Raw genomic sequence first — 24797 nt, forward strand, 5'->3', positions numbered from 1 at the left:
AACTATAAAAAGCTTGACAACTTTTTTATTAAAGGACGATATGTTCCAAGACCACCAAGATACTCATCGATGCCTTTTTTAGACAGAGTTCCAAAAATGGTCATCTTCGAGTTGATTGACATCAAACCATTGATAGAGGGCTGAGGGTCATAGTTTAACAGACCCCATAGCGGAATGGACTGGTTATATTATCTGTTGTCAATGTTTTTGTGTGCGTTCATGGGTGACTTTCAAAGATAAGCACTATAAAATATATTGCTTTCTTATACTCAAATGTTGTCTCTTTCGCTTTTATTTCACGTTTTATGATACATACTATGACCCATGTTCAAAACAATAATTTATGAAAAGAAAAAGCAAATTTTTGAAAAGAAAAAATCAAGTGCTGTTCATGGTAACTTGCCTTTTGAATGCCTATACACCTGATCATATATACATATAGATTAATCATCGTGTACTGTTAGATGCAACATGCATTGATTGCGGTGAAGGGGATCATTACACCCAACAATACTTTAAATGTGAATTGTATAAGACAGAAACTGCAGATCAAGGTAAGGAGCTCATGTGGCTTTGAAGTTGGTAAATTTATCGATAATAAGATACATTAATGTACCTATAGTTGGTTCGAAAGGTAGAAAACGCAAACAGAACCTTGAGATCAAAGAGGAGAATGAAGACCCAGAGGAAGACAATGCGTGTTGTACCAAATGCAAGCAACCAGGACATAAATCGGTGCGTTCTCCTCTGTGTCCTCAACATGTATTATCCAAGGCAGAGGTTCAACATCATTTGGGGTGTAATTATAATGCGTTTACAATAAGGTTGCCTCTTGATAATTGTGTTTTTGGTGACTATAGCAACACTTTCCAATCAAAAGTGAAGAAGAAAGTATTGCCGTAATAATCACGGTTTTCCTCACATTTTGAGGATTTAGATCATTACAGGTGAGGAATAGTACCTTTTTCTTTTGGATTTTTTTTCCCACTACTGACAAGTTTTTGAATTTGAATCATTGTTTGAACGATTTACATTTTCGTATACAACACAATTGCAATTCGTCTAAATAAAAATATTGATCGTTCAAAAAAATTGTATTTTATCTAAAATATTAGCTAAAATACTGTAGGGAGCAACCCCGCAAATTCGTTGTTTCAAGGAAGATCATTGGTTAAAATTGTTACCCCTTGAATTTTAGTTCGGATCAAAAACCAAAGGCGGCCTTTCACAGTCGACCTCAGTTTCTATAACTGAAATGAGACAATAACTACTCTATATCCAAAAATAAAATGCAGCACGCGCACTTGATAAAAAAAGGTTATTAAATTGCTTCAACAGCCGTTTATTTAGTGAAGTTGAGTTCTAGATATATTGGTCTATGCGTGCTTATTGTCGACTCCTCAGAAATGCTCTCCATTATCAACATTTATAAAGTGACACAATTATTCTATAATATGGTGCGTAAGATGTTACTGTCTCATAGATAGTAACACGACTATTTTTTTGAAATTTGTTCACAGTCTATTCATATTGTGCTAGTTGGCGTTGAGGACTATTTTACGCGCATTATTGCTCCTCTTATGATGGAAAGGATGATGCTTACTCTTCAAGGACTAAAGAATTCAGCAAGTAGGAATATGCATTAGTGGCGAGTTCAAAGAAAGCAATGAGCACAGCTTAGTAGATATATAATTGTTTGAACTTTGTTGGAAAAAAAAAAGTTAAGATGCATTGCAATGATCAGTATGCTTTGCATGAAATGCTCAATACATCGGACAAGAAAGATTCCTATGCATAATGAATTCCACTTCTTCGTATCACAACTTCGCAGAAAACAGTATTACAGTTAACCCTAAATTCTTGAGGATGTTAACCTATCCAGCGCGTCATAGCAAAAGCATGAGCCATGTGTGCATATACTGTTGGGTATCCTGAAGCAGTAGTAACTATATCATCATGTCCCCACGATAACAGAGTACATGATAACATGAGCGTCGCAAATTGCTAAAGTTTATGACAATTCCTAAATTATTATCCATGACCGATCTAGTTTGCTAACATGCAAATATCACAGCACTATAAAAATAATTTGACTGATTTAATTCTATACATTTATTATATCAGGCTGAGCTGTAACACTATTATTGAAAGGGACCAGCCCGAAGTTATTGATGGAAATTTAAATACGGGAAATTCATAATGGAGGTAACACTTGATCCACTCGTAGTTTTTCCTAAATTTTAAATAAACAAACTCTGCTAGTAAAGATCAAATGATGATAAAATAACCTAACCACATTAGACTTGTATTCTCTTTTTGTTTATGACCAATTTTGGCGAATTTACCCTTTTACCAGCTGTGTACAGGTAATGTGGCATGTTGGTGTGTCGAATCACATCTTTTTGTAACACATTTAGAGTTGTTCATTATTTAGTCATCTACTCTCTTATACCAATTAAGCATGATAACTACACATATCTAATTTTTGCATATTTCGTTTTTATGTTTTCTACGATTTAGTGGGGTCACTTTGTCAATGTTTTGTTCCCTCGTACAAAACGTTAATTCGTTTGATCTGTCATCAATTCGAACGAAAAAAAAAGTTGAGAGGTTAAAGAAGGTTCGCCGATGGAGATGCAAATAATCAGTATACATACGAATGGAGCTTTCCGATTTTGCAAGCTTAAGCAACAAATAAATAGTGAAAAATAGTTTTTCTTATTCCTTTTTCATTCTTTTGTCACTTTGCAGACGGAAACTAGAAATCCGAACCATGTTAGCAGAGAAAACAGCATCCACTACGGCTGATGTAGTACACACAGATGTTAAACTAGACTCTATCAATGAAGTAACTATAGAAGACATACAGAAAAAGACCTTGGAGGCCTTTTCGGATGAAGAGATATTACAGAACAATATAAAATTGACGCATGTGCTCACAAGGCAGGTGTAAAACTAATTCCCAACGCCCGCGAGGTAGTATTAACATTGTTCTCGTTAACTTAACTCTAACTTGCATACACTTAGAAAACTTGACAGACGATTACTTCCTACCCTATGTGTATTATACCTTTTAAGTTACATTGACAGGTAAAGCAATCTGACTTTGGTTACTTTTCCAAGTGATGCATTCACATCTCAACATAATTGAATAGATCAAACATCGGCAATGCAAAACTTGGCGGTTTAGAGGAGGATTTGCATATGTCTTTTTCGGAATATCAGTGGTCTCTTTCAATCTTTTACTTTTCGTACGTTCTCTTTGAATTGCCTTCTAACATCATCATGAGAAGATGGCGGCCGTCTTACTGGTTAGGTATTCTTATGTTGTAAGTATCGAAACAATTTTTAAATGACATTTCTTCTTCATCTTAATGTCGAATTTTCTTTACCTCACTCATCCTCAGTGCTTGGGGAACTGTTGCTACTGCTATGGCGGCAAGCACTAGCTTTGCAGGTATTGCTATTTGTCGATTTCTTTTGGGTCTATTCGAAGCTGGTGAGTTGATGGAAGGGAGTAGTGGCAGAACTAAAGGATGGGATAGTTCTCATAAGCAAGTATTTCACCCACAGGTTTCTTCCCTGGAGTTATTTATTTCATGTCATTATGGTATACGAGAAAAGAGTATGGTCGGCGTGTTGGATTTTTCTGGTCATTTAGCAGTTTAGCAGGTGCTTTTGGTGGTTTAATTGCCTTTGGCATAGGGCAGATTAAAGATGATAGATTGGCTACATGGCAATGGTAAGTGTGTAACAAGACACTAAGTATACATCATCATATTACTTTACGTTGATATTATACTCAGATAAGCAATTAAATTGTTTTCGTTTTTACTCAAAGGCTCTTTATTATTGAAGGTGTCCCTTCTGTTGTCTTGGCTATTTTTGCTAGTTGGTACCTACCTAATAAACCTGAAACTGCAAAATTCTTAACAGAAGACGAGCGTCGTCTTGCAGTCAGCCGATTGGCTGCTGGTATGTTGGTTGATAATACTTTTTGTTCATAATCGTTATCATCTACTGAATTTTAGCTGCACACAATAGATGCTGGAGGTTCTAATGATCATTCTTGGGCTTGGGCGCAAGTGGCATCAGTTTTTTATGATTGGAAGACCTATCTTTATATGCTTATTTACATTCTAGGGACTATTTCACTCCAAGGTGTTACACTCTTTCTACCTTCCATTGTAGCCAATATGGGTACGTGGAATAAAGCTGTAGCTCAAGCATTGACTGTACCCCCTTATTTTTTTGCCTTCATTGCTACTGTCGCTATAAGCTGGAGTTCTGGTAGGACAATAATTATGTGGAAAATTAAAGAAATTGTGCTATCGCTAGTGAGTCTAATATTCTTGTTCAGATCGATACATTGAAAGAGCATACCATATGATTGCTATAAATGTAGTGGGTCTCATAGGTTTGCTGCTTTTAATACTCCTTCCGGTAAGCCGTGTATCAGGTTTATACTGTGCAGCCTGTCTGGTAGTCATCTCTGTGTATGCGAATGTTGCTGTGAAGGTCGCATGGTTCAATAACAACTAGTACAGTATCATGGCTTGACACAACAGTATTCCTGCTAAATTGGATAAACTAAATTTCTGAATCTTTTGCCTTTTTAGTGGTGGGCTCACTCGACGCGCCGTTGCTTCTGCAGCAATTGTTAGTTTTGGTACAATTGGCGGTGCTATAGGAGGGCAAATCTATTACGGTAAAGAAAAACTAAACGTATGCAAACACCTATTTTGAAAGCGTTCCTAAACATTGCCTCTTTTTCAAAGATCCTCCACATTATGTAGCGGGTAACACGATCGCACTTTCTTGTATGGCTGCGCAAACTGTAATAGTCATCATATTACGGCTATTACTCGCTAGAGAGAACAAAAGGAGGGACAACTTTTCAGAGGAGCAAAAAGAGCTACAGATTCATAAATATGGTGGTGTTGATCTGGTCGGTGATCGTCATTGGTCATTTAGATACATTTTATAACAGCGTTTTCGTCTTTTTTTTTATGCCCACAACACAAAACGCATTTAAAGGAAGTCCAATTGCTCTTTTATGCTTATATTTGTATAATGTATATTTATCCGTATAATCTATTTATTTGAGTTTCGATGCGTTATGAGTCGTCTGTCCTTGTAGAAGTAAGATAAAAACATTGCGAAATCTTAATCGACTTTTTTTCGTTTTGTTTGCTTTAGTCTTTAACAGTTTCGTTCAAAACAATATGGATAGTTGATTTATTGAAAATACTCCTTGAGCAGAGGCTGGAGTATGCATGTTAATTATCAGTAGCATTGTTTGCCCCGTTATTGAAGTTTTCGTAAACTCATGTCATTTTTTATGTTCAAGTGCAGAAAAAGATGAACACTCGTCACTTTGTTCAATCTTAGCATAAAAGCTTCGAAAAAAGCTATGGTTGGTCAAAAAATCTAGAAGAAAGCATGGATCAATGCTGAACCAATGTTTTGTACTTCAAGACCACATTTGTGGCCGTAAACAAATCGCAAACGTCGGATACTCTGTTGGGTCATATAGCCATCATCAATAACACGAAAGGAACAGCCTGCTACGATTTGTTCGCCAATCCATTGCAATTTTCATCTTTTTATCATAGATTTATTTATACTATTACAATTTTTACGAAGATTATAATGTGATATGGTCTCTTACTTTCATGCCTAAATATCAACAAGCTCTAGTTCATCATATTTTGGACCATGTTGAGATTCCGTACGTAATGATTGCTCTTTACGATTTTGCAAATGCAAAAGTGTAGCACGGAAATGACGGCGAACATATTCAGAAGCCGGTCCATCATGTTCTACGAGTGAGGAAGAATTGGCAGTAGGAGGATGTTGATCAGGATTATCCATATTACTGAGATTTGAATTGATCAAATCAATCAAACCATTCAGATATTTAACGGTTACCTAGTTGTTGGTAGTTTTAGAAAAAGAATGGAATATTTTTAGTGTGCACGCTTTATTAACAAGTAAGAATATCACTCTGTTCTCACTTACAGCTTCATTGTTCTTTTCAAAGTAATAAATGTAACGGTTCAAAATTTCAACAAACAATTCGACATTTGTAACAGGGTCCATGCAACTATCTGCTATCTTTAATGCCTTCTGCAGACATTCAAGAGCACGTTTACCATCTCTAAACAGACCTGATTTTTCATTATCGGATATATCGGCGTCACTGATAGCACGGTCAGTAGCCCACCAAAGATGAGAGGACAAATAAACACCACGACATTGATCAGGTTTCTTCAAAAGCTTACCACTATGTAGAGCAGCTTTAGTTATCAAAGTGTCGTAGTTATTGGCAGAGAAGACACGTGTCTGTTGTAATGCGCCCACTATGCAAGTGATGGCTTGGTATTGTGCTTTTGAATCAGATATAGATTCTTCATAAATAGTGAATGCCTCAACAAAGAATTCGTAGGCGATTTCTTCGAAGCCACATTCATCAGCACTTTGTCCAGCAAGAAGAAACAAATTGAGACATGTATCAGCATATTCACATTTGTTGTACAGTGTTGAAATAACCTGGTGTATGAAACGGAAAAGTGCTGCGGTTTTCTTTTCCCAAACTTCGTCTTGTTCTTCTTGGAATTTATACCGTCTCGCAAGTTTTACAGCGGTTATGACCAGTGGGGGGAAGGTATATCGGATTCTGTCACCACCGTCACCAAATTGCTTTCTAGCAGCCGACAAAAGCTAAAAGATAAGATAAACGAGAAATCAGTGATTGACATACTTGAAGAGGTTTGCTAAATGCCTACCAAAAACTGTGTATCCTCACTGCTTGATTTAAACAAATGGACCATTCTCGCGAGTAGGCCTTGTTTTTCAATATATTCTTCTTGCTCAAAGCTCAAATCATTAGCCTTGTGACGCATGGTGCCATAATTAGCCTGTGGTACCATCAATGCTGCTGATGGCGCATCTTTTTGATCGCGTAATAGTACATCACATAGATCTAAAACACCATGGACATCTTCGGGTATGTCAATGACGGTGCTATTTTTCAAAACGTGATTCACAATAGCGTAAGCTACTGATTGGCGGGTGAAATAAGGTTGCAGGACCAGTAGAGGTTGATAGTTGGCTAAAGCCAATAAATATAATGCTGAGCTGTAATACTGAATTGGTGCTAACAGTAAAGATAATAAATTCTGTTCAGTAGGTTTGGAATGAAGGTCAGGTGAATCGTTGAATTCGAGGACTTTATCCTTAGCATACGCAAGGATTTGATCGACATAGTCCAACTTCTCAGGGTAACAAGATAATGAAAGATTGATCAACGAAACCAACAAGGCAGTTAAATCTTGAATTGTGAGATCTGGACGAGCCTGGATCATAAACGCAAGTTATCAGTTATCTTACAATTGTCGCCTGTCTATACACCCCCACCCCTCCTTCCAAAAACTTTGACAAATACCTTCACCAGTTCAACAATCTGACCCCAAAAGACGACAAAAAGTTCAACATCATCAGGGATACCGCGATTTTTCTTCAAATCATCTTCCTTTTGGATATTATTACCAGCAGGCAAGTTGCTCTCATCTTTCTCTGAGGGTACTTCTTCAGCTTTTTCCTCATTTTCGTTGAGTTCCGTGGCTTCCTCCTTTCCTTCACCTTTATTTTCATCGTTGCCCTCTTCATCAGTTTTTTCTTCGGTGTCGTTTTCATCTAACTGAGCTGTTTCTGGCGCAACATCGCTATTTACCTCAGTCTCTTCAGGCTCCAGGCCTTGTAGACTTCTTTTTCTAGCATTGGCAATTCGTCGAATATTCGCCTCTCTTTGTTTTAAAAATTCACTGCTCTCCTCGTTTTCATTTTCACGGTTTGCAAAGGCAGCTAAGCGATCAATTAAAGAGATGATTATCTGCTTCACATTTACTTTAGGATGCAATTGGGCAGTAGCAGAAAGGAAAGGTTGGAGTGTACGTAGATGGAATTCGTCGGGGAAGACTTGAGTAATAACTTCCATAAGATATTCCTGAGCTATAACATCACGACAGCTGACAACCTGATCCAAGATTCCTGGCAAAATATCCTATTCATTTGTTGACTTGATGTTATTTCCACTTTGTACAAAATACTAGGACTTTGACTCTGTCACTCATTCGCCCCATTTCTATCTGTACCTTTTGATATGTCTGCAGGTCAACACCTTCTAACTGACTTAATCTAACAAGATTAGTTCCTACAAGAATTCGTAATTCTTTACGTTCTGCTTCGCGCTTCTCTCTGTCTCTTGAATGGCCTTGGTGCTGCAAACGAACCCAAAGCTTATTCATTTCGGTAAAATTGATCAAAATAAAGTTGATTGACTCGCTAAGATTGCCCTCAGGACTATCAAAAACAATAGATTAGTAAGGGCCCTTCTTGAAATATAGTTTCAAACAAAAGAAGGAAGTTTCAGGCTATTCAGTTTGAACTTACCCAGAATTCTCGCCAATAGGAAGATAATCACGGGTCATACTACTCAAGTAATATCTCAAAAATAAACCACGGACGGGATGCTGAACTCCTCTGGTCATTTCCATCATATCGCGCATAATTTCACGAATAGGAGCATCAGGCATACTCATGTAAGCTGAGCCGACAGTTATCATTAAATAGAGACGAGGAACGATATTACCAGCATACTGCACAAGTTCGTATAAATCAGCAAGGTGATGGCGCCCAGAAGTGTGAGCTTCTGTTAAGAAAGCTGTTAAGTGCCTCATGGCGTCAAATATTGACATGTCTATAAAACTATGGAGTTAGTATCGTATTCGGTCGAATACATTCTCGACTATGTGTATAGCTGATGCCTCCACTTTATGCATAAAACAGAAAACACCTTTCCGCCCTAACTTACAGAGTTCATAGTAGTTCTTGGGAGTCAAAGCGGAAGTTCTCAATTCGGCAAGCATGTTAGAGCAATGCTTCAACCCATCCATAAGCTTGTTATTCTCCTACAAGTTCATAAAACGTTGACATTGTCAAGGGTTTAATGAAGATTGTCCTCTTCTCTGCGTTTATGTTAACAATAAGTCAAGCGCTATTTTTTACCAAACATTTCTTCATTAGATGAGCTTGAACCTTCACAACGTTTAGAACTTCATCTAGAAGTTTTGCCTGGTCCTCTGACGGAGCAGGGCTCATTAAGGAACTACTACTCATGATTGTTTATAGGCTAAAATGTGACAAATATAGGAACAATGGAGTTGTAAAGTTTGTTGGAGAGCATTTTAAAGCTAAAGCAAAAGGCGGACTATGAATGCAACTCAATTTGTAACATCCTCCTCGCTAGTTGCTAGATGTTTACCAACGTACACCAATTTGAAAAATATCCAACATTGAAAAAATCAGTGTACAGCTTTAAAGAATGAAGCCCAATATGAGTGCAATACCAAGCAGAACTGCTATGCTTAAATGGTTTTCTATCCCTGTTATGTGCTTAATTGAACAGAGTCATTATATGAGTTCAAACTAAAGCTAGCATGAGTTTGCCACCAAAAAAGAAAAGTTATTCCAGACCAAATAAAAAAGCACTTTGCCGCTCTGATCTTTCAACTGCTTTTCAATCAAGCGCAAGCAGTGCTTAAAAAACATCCAGAAGAGCTTCAAATTTAATGCGTACATATATTAATCGCGATAGCGAAGAGTGTCCTCGGCTCATTGACCAACTAGTTTAAGAAACAGCTGGTACCGAATTAAGAGTATTGAAAGAGTAGGTAACTATCTGTGTTTGCCCACTACTCGGAGAGCAAATAATATGAGAGGCTTCACTTGTGCAAGATTGTTTGGATTACCACTGTGATGGATAGAACGTTTCTTTTTCAAAATGATGGTGTTTGCAGAAGAACATTGCACTTTGATGATAACACCAATAGAATTGGAGAGCTAATAGTCTTCATTATTGCTATTAAAGGATTATTACTATTTAGCATTATAAACCAAACTCACTAATCGATCAACTCACATGGCACAGTTTTCCAAGTACAGCAGTAAAATCGGTCTCGAATGGATGGACAACAGATATCTACAACCGATCATTTTCGCTTTAAAGATAAATTGCTGGTTCCTAATGCTCAGTTAGACGTGAAATAAACAAATCATTGCCTGATAATTTGACTACTTCAAGTACGAATGGCTTCAAGGCTTTAGTCCTTTTAGTGGGGCTTATATAGACCAAAACACATATCACAAATAGATTGACACCTACTTTGTGTCATATATCTTTCCCTTCAACATTTTGGTGAGCTACTATTGACTAAGTCGCTGGGAACAAGCTAAACCGTTTTCACCAGCATCAAAGGCTCTCAAAATGCTAAAGGCTTTACAGAATAACAGAAAATAACTATAATTCAACATTCAGCTACTTTATTAATCAATTAAAAGAACTGAGAGTTTCTGAAAACAAGGGGAGCAAACCCAATAAAGAAGGCTTTCTTTCGATAACCGCTGGTTATTGGTGGGAGTAGCTATATTTGCAAATGCTAATGGATATGGCACTCGACTATAATAGTAGCCATTTTTTAGTTACATTCTATCCCGCTGTTGTTGGGTGCTATTGCTGTTGCTGTTGCTGTCCTTGTAATATTTTAGTGACATAATTCTCTAGTGATCTTTCTTGTTCTTCATTCTCTTCTTCAAAATCGGACTCCAAATCACAATAGGCTCTCAACATCGCTAACTCGTCCTCGCTCCAGTAAGCATCATCACTGTCGTCGCCTTGCAGTAATAAATGGCCCTGTTCATCTTGATCGATTTCTTCTTTAGCTATAGACAATATTTTTTCAAGCAATTGTCTTGCTTCTTTAGCCCTTTTTGCTTGCATGTCTTGTTCTCGCCGTTGGTGCTGTTGTGTCTCTTGGTTTATTAATTGAGCTGGTTCGTTTTGTTCACCTCCATTCTGATACGTGTTACATTCTTTTAAGGTCATCGAAGTCCATTAATGTATCTATGTTATCCGGAAGCGAGGGTCTTTTTAACTTGTAATTCTTAATGATATGGAATGTTAGACATAAAGACGAAAAGGAAGTGGAAAAAAAGCTAAAAAGGAAGAGAAACAATGAGATTGATTTCAAACAAAAAAATCAAGGATTGCCCAATTACATTCCCCTGCTTCAGTTGGCTTATAATTTACTCTATTCAATGTATTTGTATATTTTTTTTAAAAAATCTTTCAGTGCTCATAAGCAATATACTAGGTTTATCCCAATAATAGTAGTAATATGCGTAGCTAATCGAGAAGCAACAGTAAAACTGTCCACAATAATAATCATTAAGCAATGGATTGGTCTTGCACTTGAACGATAGATAGACTCATTGCTGCGTGCTTGATCGCGTTTTTTTTGTTTTATCATTTCGATTACAAGCTCTGGTTAGGTAATAACATGCTGATTCGACCCCTCTATACTTCATTTTTGGGATAGGTTACAATTAAATACCGAATTACCAAAGAAAGAACTTCATGAAGATCATATTTTCGAATGTTGATTGTTCTTAAGCTTTTTTTTTTTTTGTATTTAATTCACGTACTTTATTAAAAGCGACTATACGGACAATAAATTATATTTTGATAAGTGGCAATAAAAGAAGTGAAGAAAAGGCATACATAAAAACTACGACAAAGAAACTATTAAATATACTACGAGCTCGTATTGAGTGTTCTGAATCGAACCTCGTCTTGGTAGACGGTACGAACTCCTGCTAGGGACCAAGAGATGCAATCAAAATGGCAGCGCCAATGATATTTCCAGATACTTAAAAGTATCAAACTAACCTGAACGATTGTGTGGTCAGGCAGAGGAGAATTATCTAACGGGGAACAAAGTGTTAACAATATATGCCAAATGCCAGTAGGTGTGGCAGGAAAAGAGATAATTCTATTTTCCTCCAGTGCCGTGATCCAAAATTGCCATTTAGGTGGACAACCAACGAAAAAATGAAAACCATCCTCAGGGGAGTCTCTGCAATGGCGGCAAAGAGGGGAGTCAGCTATGACAGGATTGATGGAAAACAGCCAAGCTCTGTACCCAATGCAATTATGCCATAAACGCCACCATGGAGTTAGCACTGCATGAGGGATTGAGAGTGACCAGAACCGTTTCCATTGAGCCGGAGGCCGATACCATAAAGGAAACACTTGAGGAATCCGAGGAGGGTCACTAAAAACGGAATAATCAGGATGCCAGTATAGCCGTAGCATACCAAGCGAAAGCTTTAAAATGGTGGTATTGTTCTGAGAACCAGAAGGTACACGCCACTGGGACATATCAGGCAACCATAAGGTGCTGTAAGATACATTAGGCCATCGTGAAGTGGGCGTAGGAGCAGCAGCCGTAGGAGGGGCCCGGACATCAATCAATCGGTTTTGAATAAAAGGAAGCCATTGTATTACACCTTGGGAAAGCAAACTAGGTATCCTTTTCAGTTTCGGATAGTCCTGAAAATACGTATACCCTAGCGTGTAGAAGCAGTTAGTTATCGAAGACCAAAGGAGAACAGTAGAGACGATTAAATGCCGTGGGAGGCTATTGAGATCCACGGGTAAGGGGCCTACAAACGAAGGGGAACGCTGTAAGGCACTACGAAGGGGCAAATCAGCAATCCAGCGGCCATGCCATGAGGAGGAAAGAGATGATGAAGGAAGTTTCATCAGCAGAGAACATAGGTGGAGCATATTCGGAAGGAAGCGAAATGATGAACGATAAGTGGCAGTCGATAAAATCCATGGTAGTAAGGACAACTGACCGGTGTACACTTGGATACAATGTGCCAGTAATGGGGAGACAAAATCGGTTGATGAAGGGGGCTGTAGAAGGCGCTGAACATACACAAGATGAAGAGCTAATTGTTGTCGGTGCAGATCCACTAAGCCTAGACCACCAAAACGTTTAGGTGAGCACAAGCGCTCCCACGATGGAGCAGGCCAGAAAGGAACCACAAAAGACCGGACAATGCTACGAAGCTTATCAAGCCAGTCCACCGGAACAACTACAACACGCAGGAGATGCCATAACTTACTAAGTATCAAGGAATTAGCAACTAGTGAGGCACCTCGGACAGACAATCCCCGTTGTTTCAGGAGGTTACAGTGACGGACTATTTTCAGTTCAAGGGAAGCTAGATAGTGTTTTAGTTGAGCATTGGTTGAGAAAAGAGGATAGCCAAGATATTTGGCAGCAGATGGACTTTCAGCTGTATGAAAGGTTACAGATTCCTGATTAGCAATATGGAGCCATGCCGTATGCGGATGACCAGAGAGGGAAACAATTTCTGTTTTTGTCAAATTGACACGGGCATTACTAGCGTTACCATAAACTGTAAGGAGGTCTTTCAAGACACGCCATTCCGTAGGTGTGGTCAAGAAAACCTCTAAATCATCCGCATAGCTCAATAATTTGAAACGAGGGGTGTCTTGCCAGTCAAACAAAGGCTGTGGTTCAAAACGGACACTCAGACTGCGAGCTAGAAGTTGTCCATATCGACTAGAGGAGGCGGAGGTTGAGAGCAGTGAAACGCCTTTGATGTCAGAGCTCGACAAAATGGTACGTAGTAAGGGTTCGAAAGCTAAATTGAACAACAGTGGTGATAAGGAGTCTCCCTGCCGAAGGCCACGTTGTTGGCGAACGGGAGCACTTAACCATCCATTGATGTGAAGGGATATTTCTGTGTCAAAAAATAGGCTAGATAAACAAGATACGAGGGAAGCAGGAAAGCCGAAATGCTTCATAACCATCTGAAGGTAGGTAGGATGTACTCGGTCATATGCTTTTTCTTGATCAAGGAGGACAGCAACAGCAGGGTAAGACATACCACAATGGCTATAATGTGACATTAGTATTTGGTTAACCCACCCATTATCCGAGATTAGTCGGTGCGGTAAAAAGCCAGTCTGATAGCGATTAATCAGCTGTGGTAAAACGACATTGAACCTATTAGCTAATAGTTTTGTGAAAATCTTCGCATCAGTGTTGATCATCGATAGAGGCCGCCAGTTCTGTAAGAGTTCAGGATCTCCCTTTTTGTACAGTAAGACCATCCGAGTTTGTTTCCAGGTGGCTGGGAAAATATTTTCAAAGGCGTCAGCATACACTTGAAGGAAGAGTTGCTTAAAGCTCGGAATGTTCCAGGAAAGCAGATGGCGGTAAACCTCATACGGTATGCCATCTAACCCAGGACTTTTTTGTGAGGGCAAGTGGTTAACTATAGAAATAAGTTCTTCTGACGTGGGCGGTGCTGTAAGATCATTCTGTTGAGCGTTTGTAAGACCAATCGCCTGCGGAACATTATCGAGTAACGTTTGAACTGCCGACAGGTCGATAGGATCAGGGCGATAAAGGTTGCTATAGAACATATGAGCTTCCTCAAGGATAACATTAGTACTAGTTAAGACAGGGCCATCTTGACCACTTTTTAAAGAGTGAATCGTTCGTTGTGCTTGTCTTTCTTTGATAACCCTGTAAAAGTATCTATTATTGCGCTCTCCTTTCTCATGCCATCGAGTGGCTGACCGTAAAAGATGTTGCTGCGCGGATTCTTCCTGTAATTTGTCTAGTTTCTGTTCAATAAGCGACACTTGTCTGTTGGTTATATTGAATGCTGGCTTATTTAAGGAAAGCAGGGCTTCCCGTTGGTGTTGAAGTTCGGCAATGGTTGTCTGCCTTTTAGCAGTAGATCCATGGGAGAATAGGTCTGCAATGTGTTTTAATAATTGTTTTAGAGCCTCCCAGGTACTTTGTGGGTTGGAGGTGATATTATTACGGACTTCAAAGAACTCAATGAGGGCAGTCTTTAATAAATCCACAAATATATCGTTAGACAGCAGCAAAGGGTTGAAGCGCCATACCCCGGGTCCTACGTCCAAACGATCGGGTGACAGGTCAGCCATCATGAGGACATGGTCTGTCCAAGCGCTAGGTAGGTACCGTTGAGTTCTGTTAAGGACTCGTGGGGTAATACTTCGGTGACAGAAGAAATAATCGATGGTACTGCGAGTGACACCACGCTGGAAAGTAGGAATGCTTGCAGAGAAGCAGTTATCATAATAATGAGTGAGGTGACGATACCATTCATGAAAACTAGGATTGGTTGAAGTGGTTGATAGAGAAGCTAGCGACATATTAAAATCGCCAACAATAAAGCTGACATCTGGAGCCTCCTTTGTAAAAAACGGTTGTGACATCAAGGAGGCGAGGAAAGGCATTCTATCATGGGTAGTTGCTGGAACGTAAATATTAGTTATAGAGCATATAAAATTACGGGTAACTGTATCGATGATGGTCGCTTGTAAACAGCGTTCATCGAAAGTGACAATTTCATCTGTTAACAATAACGTCGGGTTTAAACAGATAATGGCACAATACTTAGAGAGTAGGATTGCACACTGGGGAAAGAGGAAGGAATGGAAATATTTGATTTGATCGATTGTGAGGTGGTCTTGTGAATGATATGCGGATACTTCTTGGAGACATAAAATGTCAACAGACAAAGCAGGGGAACGTAAATGGGATATATATTGTTTCTGGGTATATTTGTTAGCATCCTTGAAAATGCTGCGAGCATTTAAGGATGCGACGCGTATTGGTCGATTATTCATTGCCCTCCTGGGCGGTCATGACTATATTGGGAGGAGTGGTATCCGCATCTATTATCAGATCCATATCATCGGTGTGAGCAGGAGTTAAACGACTATGAAGGGGTGTAGTTGCCGAACTAGTGTTGGCATCGGAAGGCGCAGGTGTTGCAGGCTCGTCCAGAGCCATACTGGCAGCAACAGTGATACTGGCATATTTTGAGCCGGCAGTACCAGTGGGTGTATTGAATGGAGACAAAGTATGATCTACAGAAGCCTTAGCGGTCGTTGATCGGGTAGCATATCGTTTTGCCTTTTTCGGGATGATAAGGCCAGACTCATCATTGATGGTAGAGGAATGTGTAGGGCTATCGGTGGGGCGTTCTTTATGGGTGAGTTCACTCAGGACTTCATATTCGGCAATGGCGTCAGTATCACTTTGCTCATTAACGTTTAAAACAGGAACGGGGACGTCTGCCATGCGGCAATTTCGGCGAATATGACCCTTGCGATGACATTTATAGCAGGTCAAATTTTGCAAAGCAGGACAGTCTTTACGAACGTGCCCGGCTTGGCGACAGTAGTAGCAGACAGGAGGTGCGCCTTTCCAGCTGGCAGGGGCTAACGTATCCCATTCAGACAAGAACAGTTTACGGTCCAATGGTTGTACGGGGGAAGGGTCATCGTCATCTCTACCGCTGGTGTCAAGCAAGATGGAAAGTTCGCCCTCAAAGAAACCTCGATTGGTAAGCATCTTGATCTGGCACACCTTGCCATAAATGGCCATAGATTTCTTAAGCTTACTTATCAAGGTTGCTTCATCCTCAAATTGAAAGAGGGTGAGGTTGACACGCGTGAAAGTGGTATCAACCTTATCTACGAAGCGGCTGGCTTTGTAGTGACATGCTCAACAGTTACGCCATGCGAAATGGCTTTGGTGTTGGCATCATCGGACTTGAACTTTGTTGCAATAATTAAATCGGAAAGGGGACGTGTACTACGTAAAGAGATAGGATTAAATCCCCCAAGGACAGGGCCAAGCTGATCAGTGATCAATCTATACGCGTCGGTATAATGATCAAAAATTTTAGAAGGAAACTTGAAGATAACCGACCCACTCGTAAGAGTTGAGTGGACGATCGACGTGATTTGTTGTGAACGCAAATAAGCAGCCACGTCAGGTGCCTCGTAAAGCAGCTTAGCAACGAAACGTTCACGTTGGCCATCATGAACCTTTTTTAATGGCGCCGGGATACGGCTGGCGCTTTTCCGAGCAGTTACAGTTGCCCAGGTAGCCTCAGAAGATGAGGATGCAACACTCATTGTCAAATGGGTTGAGATGGTGTTGGCAAAAGTGGTTACGGGTTAGGAGGGGTATGTCGCGATTTGATTGGTGGATTTAGTTGAAAAACAAAATACACGGAAGAGAGCTGATTGTTCTTAAGCTATTCCTTATTGGAAAAAATTCTAGTGTCTAAAATTTGGGGCATGATAATCATAATTTTGAGATGAAACAAAAAAAAAAAAAAAAAAAAAAAAAAAAAAAACTTAATGACAAAAAAGAAAGATAGATCTATGGTTACAATCGAACAAACTCTCGATTACAAATACTCTTACAGCCCAGTGGACACTAGACATGAAACTTATCCAAATTGTCCAGTGCAGATCCAAATGCATTGTAGTTATTCAAAAAATCTGTGGGCTCAAGGATAAAAAAGAATGTGAGCTATGGCGGATCGGAGGGAAAGGAGGCTAACCAGTCAAAAAGTGACAGACCTACTAGTGGGAGGGAAGGGAGGCTGTTGCTGATGATAGAGATAGTCAAGTTCAAAAAAAAAAAAAAAATGTGGCAAACAGCCGGCCACCTGTAATACCAGGTTTGGGCTTGGGGTAGAAACGGAAGGAGCTAATAGGAAGACAGTTCAAGTTGTGTTCTCGATTATGTATCTTTGAATGAATTTTTTAATCTCTAAGCTTCAATTTATTCTTGAAAATGAATTGTATCCTTTCTGGTTTTCACAGATTTGCTTATTGATTATTTGTCTTATAGCTTAATTCTCCAATGCCATGGATACTTTTAAAACGTAAACGAAAGGCTTTCCAATTTATGTGGTTACTATGTTTCAGATGAAATGGTCCATGCTACACTGAAGGCTAAAATTTGCTGTAATAGGGCTGATTTACTATACTTGTTTGTCTCTTTTTTATCATGTTTTACGCAAAGATAATAATTTAATGAGCCCAGAAATACTTCAATATATGCACCTTTCAGTGCTTTGATATTTTTGATTAGAATAACCGTAAGTAGTACTATTTCAGAAATCTTAGATCACTTAGCGGCTAGGGGAGCATCAATAATACTGTATTCGTTAGCAGCATTAGCCACTTGCTTAGCGCACCATTCGGCGAGTTTTGAGCAATCCTGTTTCCATATGGCATGAGTAGGTGATAAAATAGAAGAGATGATCCATATATGGGGTGCATTTGAGCGCGTCATCACATCTACTTTTACTTGTTCCGTCTTCATTTTTTCAATCAGTAGCTCAATATCATGTTGGAAGATTTCTGTGCCTCCATATGTAATTAAGGTAGGGCTAAAACCAGCGAAAGAAGGTGCATATAGAGGTGAAATGCGAGGATCTCGTAAAAGCTGTATCTTGTCATCATCACTGACTGTACCATTTTCTGTGTTCTTGTAAAAATAGTTTCCGTGGTCTACACTGAGCATTTCATATGTAATACAATCCTGGTAAACTATATTGGGTCGGTGAGATTGGCTGTTTTCAATCGTACACCATGGTGAGATTTGTACATTCGCAGCAGGTAAAGGTAAGTCATCACTATTCAGTATCGAAAACATACAGTTGGCCACAAGATTACCACCTGCACTATCACCAGCTAAAGAATGTTTGTTCGACTATCATTGAGAATGCTTCCCTTCTCATTTGCATACATATATTTCTTACCAATGACAATCTTTTTAGAGTCTAGCTTCAAATCCTCAATCAAATAACGGTATCCTTCCATGCAATCTTGTTTAGTACGGTCATACGTAACCTTGGGCATAAGCGAATATTCAATGGAAAAAATACGTGTTTTGAGTTTTTTTTGCTTTTTGAGATGTTCAATGATATGAATAAACGATTCCATGTACATTAAAGAATGTCCAAAACGGAATCCTCCACCTATTTGCATTATAAAACATGTTGTGATTGCTATAGACGCCGCTTCCGTATCCACGCAGCTACTTTTCAACCTTACCATGAATATAATAAATTATCATATCTGCTTTATCCAGATCTAAGTCATCATCGGGACTGGTAATCCAGTGGCCCATCCAGTTTTTCTTTTTCAATGGATGGATGTAGTCCCATTGGTATCCGTAAGGTTTCGTCGTCTTATTCATGACTTTTTGTCCTTGAGCAATTGGCATAGACATAATCCTTTCGACCATTTTACACCGGTATTTCAAGGGTATCCAAAATAAAATTGTTTTTTTTACGTATTCATGAATTATCTTTGCGCCTGTGGATATTAAACAGTAGATTATTACAGAGTTCAGCTGAATGTGCTGCTGATTGTGGTATATCTACCCAGATTTCTTCCTTTCTTTGTCGACAGAAAAGCTACTAACAGAGCAAAAATGCTGCTTTTTGTACCAGGGTGGAATGATTCCATTTTCTCTATAGTTTTTACGAGATACTGCTTGAGAAAAGATGACTGAAGGAAAAGACAGGATGAAAGCAAATTATCAGGAAAAAGAGATCATATATTCTTTCTTATTGATAGTTTTTTGTGGGTTACACATATTGTACAACTTTCTCAACTGAACTTGTGTCAGATTTTATTGACCCTTTTTGTCAGTATTTTCTCTGTGCATATGTGTAGATGGGTACATGTGTGCAGCGATATAACATTCAACTTGTAAGGATTAAAATTAAGCAGAGATTCTAACCGATTATACTAATTTAATTCCATGCCAGTTCTACAGCGGTTGCAGAAAAATTGGATCACTGCTGGTGAAAATGGGCCAGAGTCGGCTAAATTGAATCACCGATTTCAAATCGAGGCAATATATGATTCTGCAGTATTCGCTAGTTTTACCAATAGATAAAAGATAAAGAATAACACAAAAGACAATAAAACACGAAAGCTTGACGATATCAAACCAACGTCTTTATTTTTCTTTCAAAAACAAACTAAAGAAAAAGAAAAGAAAACTAAGATTACCGCTATTAATAAAGACTTATAGTGTTTGCTGTCTACGAAATGAGTGGTATCAGGATCCATAGTTGACATTAACGTATTATGGCCAGATAATACTCAGTGAATCAGAGGTTTCCGTAAAAAAAAAATAGGTCTTCCCTTTAGATGGATAATTGCTCGTCCATCCCAGAGTGGATTGATGTGTAATGTGCTATCCTGGCAAATCCACGGTGATCATGCAGCTACATCTATAATCCAATATCTATTGGCCACCGGTTGTGTAGCTCATATAACGACACGTAAAAGGCAACTTGCCAATGATTCATCTACCTTAATCTGATGTTGAAAAATGTGCTTTGCGCTGGAGTATAAATGCTGAATGAAGGGATCGCGAGGATGAACATGATCGGCCAAGGATTGCTTCTGCTCATTGAAGAACGAGCCAAAAGCGACAATTGGATCCAAGGATGTTTTCTCCATATGCACTCCAAGTTGATGAACTGCATTAATGTAAAATGCACGCAACTGAAGTAATTTAAACTTCGAATTCTTGCCTTGTATGTATGTTTCTGAAAAATCGTTCAAAATCGATGATATAGGTGGTAGTAATCGATCTAAATGTTGCTTAAATTTGACTATTGGAAGACCTGTTGTATGATATTGAGTTACATAGGTTGCCAATGATGTTGAAAAGAACATTTTATAACCATAATGATTGGCTTTATCAACTGAATCCATTAAATCTGTTCCAACTTTGTCCCATGTCGATATTTTACTACTTACTTCATTCAATAATAATTGACAGAATAGCTGATGAATTTCTGTTGATGCTATATCATATTTGATAGAGAGATTCTGTGCTATACACCATTGTAAATGCTGTGTACTATGGTCAAATTTGATAGTGGTTTGGATCAATGGATGAATGTCGATTGTGTGAAAATGAAGATATCCGGGTAATGCTGGTGTTACGTCAAGATTCAACAAAGTGGATATATGCTTTGATATGCATATATTGTTATCTTCTGTTGGTTGGATGGATGGTGATGACGATGATGGTGGTACTGTTGATGATGATGATTGTGGTGGTGGTACTCTTGAAACTAACGATTGGCAAGAACAAACCAAACTTTCACCAAAAATACGAACAAGTTGTCCACTGTTCAACTCTTCTGTAATCGTAAAATGACTTTGACGGTTATCAAACAAAGACGGCACAAACGGAAAAACAGAATCTTCAAGTTGATATTTGTGGAAAAGCTTGATGATATCACTAGTACGACCGCCCTCCTGTTCATGATGAACTAAAGAATTCAAAAAGAAGGAAAGCAACATCGACGTGGTCAAGGCCTTGTAAGTGAACTTTTGGTTAGCCACCAAAGAAGAACGAGCAATATGGTCAACAGCAAGGAGACGGAAACGAACAAAGTCAAAGAGATCTTGGGTTTTAACCCAAACGATATACCCGTTGGGCTAAAGGTCAAAAATACACATAGTTCAAGTCAATGTTAGTTAACCCAATTACAAACATCAAGCAAAACAAGTAAAAGGCTACTTACATGAAATCAGCAATAGACCGAGTAAAGTCAATGGTCGACTTTACCCTAAACTCCAAACGAGCAGCGTATGTGCGGCTAACTATCCGCTCAAGATCCCTTTCCATATGCTCCTATGGATAGAAAATACCCACCAAATTAGCCCAATGTTATGGTAACTACTAGCGCTGACAGAAATATGACTTACGATCCAGTTCTTGTATGTCTTTGCTTGATTGAAGACATCCATAGCTGACAAATCCGATCCCTGACGATCGGATGTGGAAACCCTGCTGAAAAAAGCATGTTTCCACGTACCATATGCTTGGACCGACACCAATTCACCACCTGTTTTTTTGTACTGGTAACCACCAATACCGCGGAAATGACAAAAGTTGTCAAAGCGGAAGCCAGGACCAGAAAACTTGCCATTGCTAACAGGCTGCAGAAACAAAGAAAGTAATTCATGTGGCTCACACCACAAACCAGTAACACCACTGCCACTTGGTGGACGGAAAGATGCCGCCAAGTCCAGAAACAGATTCTCCAACTCAAGAAGGTCGACATCAACACCAAGATTTCGAAAAGCAAACGGCAGCAGTTCAGGAATATCAGTTACTGGAATCTGTTTTTTCAGAAAGAGATTGGTTCTTTGCTCAGAATAAAACACTGAATTGCCACGGATAGCATGGCAACTTGAAAGAAAATGGCTTTGACTTCGTTCTTGGTTGCTTTGTTCATAAGTTGCCTCCTGCATTCACGTATGGCAATTACAAGATTAACAACAAACCTTTGAGTTTTAAGGCGGCTTTTCATTGGCTAACACATCTTGCCGACACCCAAAAAAAAATAAAATAAAAAACCTTAAAAAAAAATGACTCACTGTGAATTGCCAGTGTAAAAATGATATGGTTAAGCATCCGAAACTTTGGTTTTTTTCTATGGCAAAAATTATCTATCTTCTCTCTTCCGCGCGATATTGCATCCTAAATCAACTACCTCATTGCGCGATTCAACCTCATCCCTGACTACATGGCCAAATATACACTTGATAAATTGAGGAGTACCCTTATTCGTCTTGAAGATACCATTATTTTCGGTAGGAAACAAAAATGAAATGGCGGTAGGCCCGAAACGGCATACAAAATTCAGGAACCAGAAAAATCACCCAATTCTGACACTAGATACTTCTACCACTCCAGCGCTTATCGAAAGAGCACAGTTTGCCTATAATGCCTCTATATATCAAAAAGGGGCGTTAGAATTCAAAGGAGCTACAGGCGAATTAAGTTTTCTAGAATATTTTTTATGGGAAACAGAAAAAGTACATGGTAAGGCTTAAAATAGCAATTAACAGAAGGAGCTTGCATTACTGACCTCAAAATCAATCTATGAATAAACACATAACAGCAAAAGTTCGTAGATATACAAGGTAAAGATTTACGTTCCCAAATTCACAAAAATAAAAACAATATGAAACTTATACAAGGTTGTTGCTTCAATTCAACTGCAGTCCTGATGAGTATGCCTTCACATCCCCTTTACCAGACCCCATTCTTCCGCCCTTAGAGTTTGACAAGTTTCTTGCACCAAATGATATCAATGTTAACCATAAAATTATGGATATTTACCTGAAAGAACTTGTCCCTCATATTTGTTCTCAGCAAGAAGGCGATGATAGAAATTATGGCAGCTCCGTGACACGCGATATTGAAGCTTTGCAGGCATTAAGCAAGCGTATTCATTATGGTGTGTATCCGCTCTGAGAATAACTATGTGAATACGAACCTGTAAGCCAGCAGATTTCTAATTCCATTCAACTTGTCGAAAATAGGCAAATTTATTGCAGAATCAAAATTCAGGTCAAATCCTAAAGAATATACACAACTTGCATTGATAGAAGATAGAGAGAAAATTGATGAATTGTTGACGAACAAAGCAGTAGAAAGAAAAGTATTAGAAAGACTACGTAGGAAAGCACTGGTATACGGGCAAACGTTAGACGAAGAACAAGAAGGCAAAAATATTCATCTGAGAATTCCTGTCGAATTGGTAGTTGATCTCTACAAACAGTGGGTAATACCATTGACCAAAGAAGTCGAGATAGAATATTTGATACAACGGGGCCAGCAATTTGCTGCTAACAATGATCAACAAACTGAAGGGTTCAAAGATGAATAGCTCCTATATCACGTAATGAGAGAAAAAAGCAGTAGCCATGGATAGATCAAATTTTCCGAGGTTGATTCACCTGTAGTATGTTTCGTTTCAAACAGAATTATATCCCTTGTATCTATGAACAATAAAATGAGCCTTTTCTATATGTCTTAGGTGGTAGTTGCATATCTTATTTTATTTTCTTCTCAAGTGATAAAGACTCTAGAAAACCATCTTTTTTTTCCGCTTTTAAGCCTTATACTTTATGTTATCCTTCGAAATATCTATCATAATATGGACATCTCTACAAATACTATTGAGTCTGCTTTTTTTACAGAAGAAAGTGGACATTTGACTTTAGACCATCAACATCAGTCTTATCATAGTAGGTTCCCATTAGCTGATGCTTACGAAGGAAGCCACTTTATCGACGACCATGGGAGTTTACAAGAACAGCTTCAACAGCAACAACAACAACAAGGACAACATTCAACTTCTGCAGCATTTTCTTTAAACCAGCGACGGTTTGCTTCAGAAAGGCTAAACAGTAGGCAGCCTTCGAATGTCGCTCGCAACAATAACTATACTAACAATAGCAGTGTTAACAGTAGAAGTAGGATCCCAGTCCCAGCATTTAATTATAATCGAAGTAATATAACTTACAGCCGCATCGAGCACAATAACAGTAATAGAGATGTGCTTCGTTATCCCGGACGTATCCAGCGCCCTATTGACACACAGTCCAGAGACGAAGTCTTTTTAGCAACAGCTCAAGCTGCTCACGCTTCTTTACAGTCTACTACTAGTTCCCAACGACTGCCTACGTCCAATTCCATTCATCTTACAAGGAGTAATATTGATAGTTACCACCAAACTACTCCCTCAGAAAGCACTACAACACTGCATCAGTCTTCGATCAATTCTTTGTCTTCAATGTCTCGACCCTTTTGTAACGCAAATGAAGACTATGATCGTTGGTTGGAAAAATATTCGTTGATTTGCCAGAGCCCTATAGGGAGGATGCCAAGCAATATGAATCTTGTTCCTTTGTGTTTTACAGTTAGATCTATTCGTTGTGGAACTTCACTGTCTAATGCCACTCTTGATCATTGGTGGGATTCAATCTTGATAGACGATTCCTATGTCTACACGTAAGTGGATGCAAAGTTCAATAGCTATATACTGTGACACACTGAAATAAGTTTATAAACAACTAGTATACAGAAAGCGAATGTCGTGAACATCCTCCTGGAATACTGTGGTGGAAGTTATAATGACAACAGGCCCTACAATATTCCTTATTGTACTATTTCTAA

The 24797-nt window shown here is 38.9% G+C and overlaps 7 protein-coding genes across 7 annotated transcripts; 4 read left to right on the forward strand and 3 right to left on the reverse strand.

The window, feature by feature from the left end:
• Window positions 1–118: 118 nt before the first annotated feature.
• BDF20DRAFT_853725 (uncharacterized protein) lies at window positions 119–327 on the forward strand (the record flags this gene model as incomplete). The annotated part of the gene is made up of 1 exon (XM_053080152.1): window positions 119–327. A coding segment is annotated over one exon (155 nt), but the record flags the coding sequence as incomplete, so codon positions are not given.
• Window positions 185–1222, forward strand: BDF20DRAFT_305244 (uncharacterized protein). Its single transcript, XM_053075159.1, has 4 exons — window positions 185–394; window positions 465–554; window positions 623–947; window positions 1116–1222. The coding sequence occupies exons 1-3, from the start codon at window positions 325–327 to the stop codon at window positions 901–903; spliced, it is 441 nt and encodes a 146-aa protein (XP_052939455.1). The 5' UTR covers window positions 185–324; the 3' UTR covers window positions 904–947; window positions 1116–1222.
• Window positions 1223–2694: 1472 nt separating this feature from the next.
• BDF20DRAFT_305288 (major facilitator superfamily domain-containing protein) lies at window positions 2695–5333 on the forward strand. Its single transcript, XM_053075160.1, has 10 exons — window positions 2695–2943; window positions 3028–3090; window positions 3156–3329; window positions 3408–3499; window positions 3574–3742; window positions 3842–3975; window positions 4045–4290; window positions 4361–4541; window positions 4620–4708; window positions 4779–5333. The coding sequence occupies exons 1-10, from the start codon at window positions 2774–2776 to the stop codon at window positions 4985–4987; spliced, it is 1527 nt and encodes a 508-aa protein (XP_052939456.1). The 5' UTR covers window positions 2695–2773; the 3' UTR covers window positions 4988–5333.
• A 346-nt stretch (window positions 5334–5679) lies between these two features.
• BDF20DRAFT_814871 (vacuolar protein sorting-associated protein 35) lies at window positions 5680–9162 on the reverse strand (the record flags this gene model as incomplete). Its single annotated transcript, XM_053077025.1, has 8 exons — window positions 5680–5931; window positions 6022–6723; window positions 6789–7358; window positions 7448–8065; window positions 8157–8364; window positions 8455–8761; window positions 8876–8972; window positions 9070–9162. 8 exons carry the CDS (start codon window positions 9160–9162, stop codon window positions 5680–5682), a joined length of 2847 nt encoding a protein of 948 aa, XP_052939457.1.
• Window positions 9163–17526: 8364 nt separating this feature from the next.
• Window positions 17527–19320, reverse strand: BDF20DRAFT_853777 (Alpha/Beta hydrolase protein). The gene is made up of 5 exons (XM_053080153.1): window positions 19177–19320; window positions 18845–19108; window positions 18550–18768; window positions 17957–18481; window positions 17527–17883 (listed from the first exon to the last, which is right to left on the reverse strand). Exons 1-5 carry the CDS (start codon window positions 19259–19261, stop codon window positions 17873–17875), a joined length of 1104 nt encoding a protein of 367 aa, XP_052939458.1. The 5' UTR covers window positions 19262–19320; the 3' UTR covers window positions 17527–17872.
• Window positions 19321–19887: 567 nt separating this feature from the next.
• Window positions 19888–22189, reverse strand: BDF20DRAFT_952912 (uncharacterized protein). Its single transcript, XM_053084889.1, has 2 exons — window positions 21944–22189; window positions 19888–20263 (listed from the first exon to the last, which is right to left on the reverse strand). Exons 1-2 carry the CDS (start codon window positions 22079–22081, stop codon window positions 20075–20077), a joined length of 327 nt encoding a protein of 108 aa, XP_052939459.1. The 5' UTR covers window positions 22082–22189; the 3' UTR covers window positions 19888–20074.
• Window positions 22190–22206: 17 nt separating this feature from the next.
• On the forward strand, window positions 22207–23735 carry BDF20DRAFT_853792 (chorismate mutase). The gene is made up of 5 exons (XM_053080154.1): window positions 22207–22423; window positions 22527–22655; window positions 22735–22756; window positions 22838–23073; window positions 23159–23735. The coding sequence occupies exons 1-5, from the start codon at window positions 22357–22359 to the stop codon at window positions 23503–23505; spliced, it is 801 nt and encodes a 266-aa protein (XP_052939460.1). The 5' UTR covers window positions 22207–22356; the 3' UTR covers window positions 23506–23735.
• The last annotated feature ends 1062 nt before the right edge of the window (window positions 23736–24797 follow it).

Source organism: Mycotypha africana (assembly GCF_025528875.1).
Source record: "Mycotypha africana strain NRRL 2978 chromosome Unknown BDF20scaffold_2, whole genome shotgun sequence".
Classification (NCBI taxonomy): domain Eukaryota; kingdom Fungi; phylum Mucoromycota; class Mucoromycetes; order Mucorales; family Mycotyphaceae; genus Mycotypha; species Mycotypha africana.